General features: G+C 52.8%; 2 protein-coding genes across 2 annotated transcripts; both read right to left on the bottom strand.

The window, feature by feature from the left end:
• Window positions 1–1,094: 1,094 nt before the first annotated feature.
• Window positions 1,095–5,493, bottom strand: K444DRAFT_73029 (kinase-like protein). Its single transcript, XM_024888670.1, has 2 exons — window positions 5,111–5,493; window positions 1,095–4,884 (listed from the first exon to the last, which is right to left on the bottom strand). The coding sequence occupies exons 1-2, from the start codon at window positions 5,278–5,280 to the stop codon at window positions 1,407–1,409; spliced, it is 3,648 nt and encodes a 1,215-aa protein (XP_024732957.1). The 5' UTR covers window positions 5,281–5,493; the 3' UTR covers window positions 1,095–1,406.
• On the bottom strand, window positions 5,494–6,531 carry K444DRAFT_72550 (uncharacterized protein). Its single transcript, XM_024888648.1, has one exon. It carries the CDS (start codon window positions 6,376–6,378, stop codon window positions 5,707–5,709), a length of 672 nt encoding a protein of 223 aa, XP_024732956.1. The 5' UTR covers window positions 6,379–6,531; the 3' UTR covers window positions 5,494–5,706.
• Between the last annotated feature and the right edge of the window lie 559 nt (window positions 6,532–7,090).

Below are 7,090 nucleotides of genomic sequence, written 5' to 3'. Positions count from 1 at the left end.
TCTCTTTCCCTCTTCCTCTCTCTCTCACCCCTGAATTACTATATAGTATAAGGCCTGTTACTCAAGGCACGAAGTATATGTTGCGGTTTGCTAGCTATTCTTTAGGGAGAACTAAAAGATTAATTGAGGGCAGTAATATCCGGGGCAGTATAATTAATTTAATTCAGGTTAATTTAATTGAGATATTATAAACTAAAGTAAAGTATAAAGCGTGGTTTGGTATTCCCGTATAGGCCTTTATATAACAGGAAATGTTTTCTATAAATTATAACTATAATAGCGGGATTAATGCAATAGTCAAAGACTTAAAGTTTAATAAATCTCATATATTGAAAATACTAAGCTAGAGAGCAAAGAAGGGAAGGAATGCCTCGACCTTTTAGTAGTATCTTGCCCAAGTATTCTGGCTTAGCTCCGTTTTATACCTGTTTCCGATTCCCTATTCCTGGCAAATTATACCGTTATGCCAGCCGTTATAATAACTCGGTATTATATAGATTTTGGAGGTATAATATATAGTAAATAAAGTAATAGAATTATCTGAAGAGACGTCTTCAGGTAAGGTAATTTCCTAGCCAAATTGGAGTAATTGTATAGGGCTTAAAAGCACTCTCTTGCTTGTGTAATAGATCCTCACTAGGCCAAAAGGTTCCTTTATTAGTGGAATCGAACATAGTAGCGTCTGGCATCGTAATTGTAATGCAATTAATAATTTAATTAAGTATTCAGTGATTTATTTACATGTAAATAGGAACCAGAGTTTTGGTGTTCCTCCGGATTAATAGTTTTCCGATGAACGGGCCATAAAGCTGGCGGCAGCGTATCGGATACCCCCTGTACTCGAACCCGTACCTATTCTCGAAAGCGCACGAGTTCACAATAATGCTCGGGCCACGTGAAAATCTGGTTCAAAATTCGGTATATTCATTGTTCATCCCGGGCCACTATAAACTACACATCCATCCCACCCTATCCGACCAAAACCCCTCACAAAATGAAGATAGCTCTTCCCTCTGACTAACGTCTTTTCTTTCTTGCTGAGAATCCATGCTCGTGACTATGCTACAAAAGAAGTGTTTCCACCCGGCCACTGAATATTCCATTCCCATTGTTTTCCTTTAGACGCCACGCTTGATCGACCCCTTGAATATTGGGGGGGAAAACATATCCTGACAAAAGTCATTCCTCCCTTCCGTTGCTGTCCATAGGCGCCGATCATGCATCTTCCCAGTCCTTCCTAATCCTGCCTCAGTCCAGTCGTATATCATGCAAGACCATGGAATCCTTTTATCCGTCATATGCAACCATTCATCCATTTTTCTCATGAACAAAAATTCGATTAAAGCCTCCCCAAGTGCCGAAAAGTAGAATGAATTCCAAATTCGCCGATTATGTAACTGGCTCGCTCAACTATCCATCACAACCTTTTTCGCCGTCTCCGTGCTGCCAACACTGGCATTCGTATCTCTCCTCTCGATCTTCCTGAGATCAATCCTGCTTTCAATCGGTGACTGCGGCTTTGGCTTTCTCCGCGTCATTGTCAAGCCCTCGTCGCTATCCGAGTCGTCATCGTCAATGTTATCGCCGTCCCCGTTGTAACCTTCATCTTCCTCCCCGGGTGAGAGGAGGATTGCATCTTCAGGCGCATCGGGGATGGGAGTTCTGACTTCGGCGGACACTTGCTTAGAAAGCAAGGGTGGGGTGAGAGTCTCGGGTGTACTATGAGCAGTCTCCGGATGTTGAACCACACCTGGAAGCGTGAGCATCTCTCCTTCTGGGTCGGCGGATACTGAAGATGCGCCCGAGATCAAAGCCGGAAGCGATGGGACAGATGGGAGATGGGAGAACTGCTCTGTGGAGCCACGGTTGTCGGAGGAGACTGGCGAGGTCAGGTCGGAGGGTGAAGTCAACGAGGCTCTGCTGGTGGAATTGACCGAGCTGTATGACCGAGCACGGCTCGCCTCTTCCTGTCTTTTCCGAACAACCTCATCGTCCGGGGATGGAGGACAGGCAGTCGGAGAGTTACCGTAATCTAGAGCCACCTGCTGCCGCTTGTGCTCGGCTTCTTGCTCCAACTTTCTTCGTCTCTCAAGGGCATCCCGTGCTCGTTGGAATAACTCAGGTGTACTCGGTCCATAGACTCGAGGGTCAGGAGTTTTGCCTTCTGGCGTTCGATTCGCTGTCGAAGGTCGTTGATCCAGATTGGACGCAGCATACTGAACCTGGTGAACATTGGGAGTGGATGAGGATTGGCCCGTCTGATGGGCGTGGACCAGATGGGGTTGGAAGAAGAGTGGAGATGCAAGCGGTTTTTCGTAGTTAGTCGGGCTGACATCAGACGAACGAGAGAGTGGACGGGGATGGTTCAGTCTTATAGGGTGCTGGAAGAGTCCAGGAGCGGTTGCAGTGCTCATCGCCACGCTTGGTTCTGCATGCTTGTTATCCGACTCGAAAAGGCTTCTGTCAACCGAGCGAGCCCTTGAAGAGACACCTTCGTCAATGCCTTCCATTACTTCTCGACCTCTAGGATTCCACAAATGACCTCCAAATAGAGCTTCCAAATGATGATCCCCGAAGAAGTTAGGGGCGTGCGGGGCTTCCTCCAGTGTTGGGGACCTAGGGGTGTTCATAGACCGTGAATGCGAGTGGCCACGGTGAACGACTGTCTGAATAGACGCGGCCGCCGAGACGGTACGATCCGGCGGACCTGGTCTTTGATCAGGATCTGCTGCGCCAGACGGCACACGTTCACGTTTTGGAGTGGCTCCTACCGAAACAGATTGCTGAGTAAAGTCAAGCGCAAAGGGGTCTCCCTCGGTTGCAGAGAGATCTGGGCTCGCCGTCAGGCTTTGCGCAAGAGGATGCTCATATGGCTCGCGGTGGCGTTCATGGCGATACTCTTGAAGATCGCTAGCGGATGAGAAGTAGGACTCGTCTCCTCGGAGGCTTGCTCGTCGATTGTCTCGTCGAAGTGGCCCCACTGGGGTAGAGTTGTGGGTATCTGTTCCGGAACTTGTGGCGCTGCTGGCAGCTCTTCGCCGAGATCCTTCGCTCCTTGTCTCACTCCTCGTCACACCGATAACCTTTCCAACAGCCTTCTTTACTGCAGACCGCGCACGCTCCAGGAAGGTAATGGGAACAACAGCACGCTCCAATTCGTTCCAGTCGACTTGGATCCTCCTGCCGGCAGTCTTCCGTGATGGATCCGTGTCGTCAAGCCAGCCGATAAAGTTGTCAATACCGTGAATCACCCACGGATGACGTTTGACCTCCCTGAGCTTGATTCGCTCGGCGGGGTCCTTGATCAGCATCCTTCGAAGCAGATCATATAATTCATCGTCAATTTCCTCGAACGCGAGTTCTCCGTCTTCTCTATATGGACCTGTCGAAGGGCCGATGCGTTTAATCGGGTTTGATTGTGGAGTTGTACAATTGGGGTCGACAGCCTTGAGGCGTCGTCTAGGAATGTATACATCTGCTTTTGCGATTGCTCGGAAGAGTTGGTATTCATCGTCGGCGAGGAAGGGGATGCGAGCGTAGATGAGACAATAAAGAGTGATACCCAACGACCAAACATCGATTTGCTCAGTGATTCTTGGCTGTTCGATTTCGAGATCCGTGTAGCAGAGTTCGGGTGCGAAGAAGGCTGGAGTGCCGACAGTCTTGGCAAGTTCGAGATCATCATCGAAGTCGGTGGCATCAGCTTCCGAAATATTTTCTTCTGTTTCGCCGTCTCTAATTGGTCGACCGAAGTAGGAGACCCCAAAGTCAGAGATCTTGACGCGATGATCCTTTGTCCAGAGCAGATTCGCAGGTTTGATGTCTCTGTGGACGATGCCTTCGTAATGGAGATACTCTAGACCTAGGACAGTGTCCCTGAATGCTGCTCGAGCCTGGTCGATGGTGAAGCATGGGACGTAAGAGAAATCATCTTCAAATGCATCGTGCTGCATGTCGTCGACCGATGACATGTGTGAGATGATGCTATCAGCCATGCTTGGCGATCTCCCACGATACGGAGGGTCGTCGGGGTATGCGCCGTAGTATGTTCCTTGCAAGGCGGTTGATGAGCCGTGATTGGATAGGATGGAAGGTAACGGTCCAGGCTCGTCGCCTTCATTGTCACTGTCGATGGCAGGAATATCAAACTCGGTGGGAAGTGGGGTATGCGCACGAGAGCTTGCTCGCGAGGGAGCTCGAGATGATGCTCGTGATGGGCCTCGAGAGCCAGGGTTGGATCGAAGTGTTGATGATCTGTGGCGAGTGAGGTTCTGCGCGGAGTCGTTTGTTGTGACCTTCGAAAGCACTGAACCCTCCGCATCGGCGTCATCGTCGCCATGCTCCAAGCTCCAATAGTCTGGGTAGCCTTGTGCGAGTTGTAGCTGGGATATCTTGGCTCGCTTTGCTTCCCTTTGTTGCCGGCGTCTCTCGATCATCTTGAAGTATTTCTCGTCATCTCCAGTCTCCTTCTCTCCGCTCTGCTCTCTCTCTATGCGTCGGCGTTCGAAGATGCAGATCTGGGGAGCACCTTTCTTGCGCCATATTATTTCTCCAAGCTCAACATGCTCCAACACCATGTAAATCTTCTTCAACTCGGGGTCGTCGATGACTTCGAGCAGGCCGACGACGTTGGCATGGCGGATCTTCTTGAGGATGGCGATCTCTCTCTTTGTCTTGTCTTCGGGCGAAACGGTGACTCGTCCAAGCTTGCGCTTCTTGGAGAAGCGTTGGATGATCTTGATCGCAACATAGTCGCCCGTCTCGAGGCTTCTTGCCAATTTGACCTTGCCGTGCACTCCTCTGCCGATCTCTTCGATGATCTCGTATTGGTTTATTAGTTTGCGGCCGGTGATGAAGTCCTGCTCGACCTGGGCTTTGTGGGTTCTAATTTGCACATGTCAGCGGTGGTCAGGGCGTTATTATGATTGAAAAGTGAAGAGAGCGAGAAAAACAATTCTGGGGGATAGTATGTTGAATAGCACCATTAATTGCCTATCTCTACCGGTCGCACGACGAAATATTGCGTTGTTGTGGTGCAAGCCGGCCGGTAGGCAAAAGTTTGGTGGGATGGCTCGAGGGACACCCAAACGAGACGAGGCAGGCAACTCACTCTCGAACTTTATGCATCTGCAGCGGATGGAGATAGGGACTCGATTGCGGCGTGCCATCTGGCAGCGAGGAGATATGCTGGCGGATTGGATTGTTGGAGGGACTGAAGAGGCCAGGACTCGACGAGGGCGTGCTCACGGCCGTGTTCGCGGTGCTTGCTGCTGGGTCCATTGTTGAGGTGCAGCAAGGCAAGAGTCGACATGTTGGGGCGACAACCTCTGAGGAAGCGTTTCGGGGGGTCAGCAGGTAGCAGACATTGCAGTGGGTGGAGACAATGTCCTGGTGTGCGCGAGCGAGGAAGTTGTTGTCGTCGTCGGCGGCGGCGGCGGCGGTGGTGGTGGTGGTGGTGGTGGTGGTGGTGGTGGTGATGCGAAGGTGTTGATGTGGTACTGGTGTTGGTGCTGTGCTAAGCTGGCGTTGAGGAAGGAAGCGGGCGAGGGTCGGTGGGAGTTGAATCGTTGATGAGCCGGGTGGAGCGCTGCGGGCTTGGCTGTGGGAGGGGTGGAAGTAGTGGTGGGAGTTTTGTGGGAGTAGCAGAAGTGGTAAAAGTGGTGGATGCAGAATCAGAATCAGAATCACAATGGGGCTCGGGCGCTGTCATTTTACTAGCGCAATCGCGGTTGATTGTGGTGCGAGCAGGGACTGGACAAGGCCAGCCTGGTTGGGGTTGGGTTGGGTTGGGGTCCTTGGGGGGAGCGGCGAGTGGCGAGTGGAGGGGCCGAGGACGCGAGAGGCAGCAAGGAGGAGCAGGACGACGAGGGGAGGGGGAGGGGAGGGGCGGCGACTCAGGCGAGGGGAGGGCAGGCACAGATGAAAGCAGAGAAGGCTGCAGCGGTTGAGACTGCACGGCTCACCTGGGTGAGTGAGGCCTGTCCAGCCTGTCCAGCCTGCCCTGATCAGATTGACGAGTGAGGGGCTGAGCGAAGCTGCGTGAGGGCCACTCTCCGTCCAGTGTTCTCCCGGCTGAGGACAGGCCCGGCAGCACGCGAGAGGCGGGAGCGAGGCGGCGAAAAGTGGTGAGGGGACGTGCGGTGCAGTGAAGTGCAGTGAGGTGAAGTGAAGTGAGGTGAAGTGAGGTGCAGTGAAGAAGTGAAGTGAAGTGAAGTGAAATAAGAGAAGTGAAGTGTGTGTATGTGTGCTGCTGCCAACAAGTGTGGCCTGCCTGGTCGGAGTGAGTCGTGCAAGTAGAACAGAGCAGACCAGACCAGAGCAGAACACAACACAACACAACAGACAACTTCGTCTCCCTCCCTCTCCGTCGCCTTCCATTATTCTCCAGCAGAGCAGAAACCTGTGTTCCACTCCACACTGTCCCGCCGGGCTGCACCCACCAAAGTTCAAGTTCAACAGTTCTCCCGCAACCGCCCAATCAAGGTCCGCGCCGAGGTCTCCCGCTGCTGATCTACCCCCCCCCCCCCCCCCCCCCCCCCCCCCCCCCCCCCCCCCCCCCCGCCCCCCCCCCCCCCCCCCCCCCCCCCCCCCCCCCCCCCAAAATAATTCTCCTGCCCCGGGGGGGCTGCTTCATCGAATCGTCTGGCTTGTGCCGATTACCATTCTTCACGCCCCGCCGACCACCAACAGCGGGCCCCGTCTGTGGCTTGGCAGGAGAGAAGCAGATCGATCCGTGGATGCTGGATGATGATGCAACTGAGCAGCAGAGTGGGCAAGAAGGGCAAGAAGGGTGTGATGGAGGCGTGGTGATCAGCTGGCTTTTCAGTAAGGCTTGGGCTGCCTGGGCTGAGGATGCCGGAGGTGTGTCTCCTGGGCTCAGAGCGAAGAAGGAGATGGTTTACAGAGTACCAGCACCAGTACTGGTATCAGATACAGCATAGTCCAGCGCGCAATCCGCATCACCAGGTGCAAGTCGACGGTTGGAGCGGGCAAATCAAATACTAGGATAGCCGCCGTATGCAGCGACAAAGGAGGGGACTTTCCTCCGTACTCATGACTACGGAGTATGGAGCAGAGGAGGGGAAATCCA

This window comes from Hyaloscypha bicolor, assembly GCF_002865645.1.
Source record: "Hyaloscypha bicolor E unplaced genomic scaffold K444scaffold_123, whole genome shotgun sequence".
Taxonomy (NCBI): domain Eukaryota; kingdom Fungi; phylum Ascomycota; class Leotiomycetes; order Helotiales; family Hyaloscyphaceae; genus Hyaloscypha; species Hyaloscypha bicolor.
The sequence above is the reverse complement of the archived record's forward strand: the minus strand, read 5'-3'. Positions and strand labels throughout refer to the sequence as shown.

Coding starts and splice junctions, on each gene's coding strand:
- K444DRAFT_73029 (XM_024888670.1), bottom strand. CDS start 5,280: ATGGACCCAGCAGCAAGCACCGCGAACACGGCCGTGAGCACGCCCTCG. Junction 4,885..5,110: donor CAGATGCATAAAGTTCGAGA/GTGAGTTGCCTG, acceptor TGTGCAAATTAG/AACCCACAAAGCCCAGGTCG.
- K444DRAFT_72550 (XM_024888648.1), bottom strand. CDS start 6,378: ATGGAAGGCGACGGAGAGGGAGGGAGACGAAGTTGTCTGTTGTGTTGT.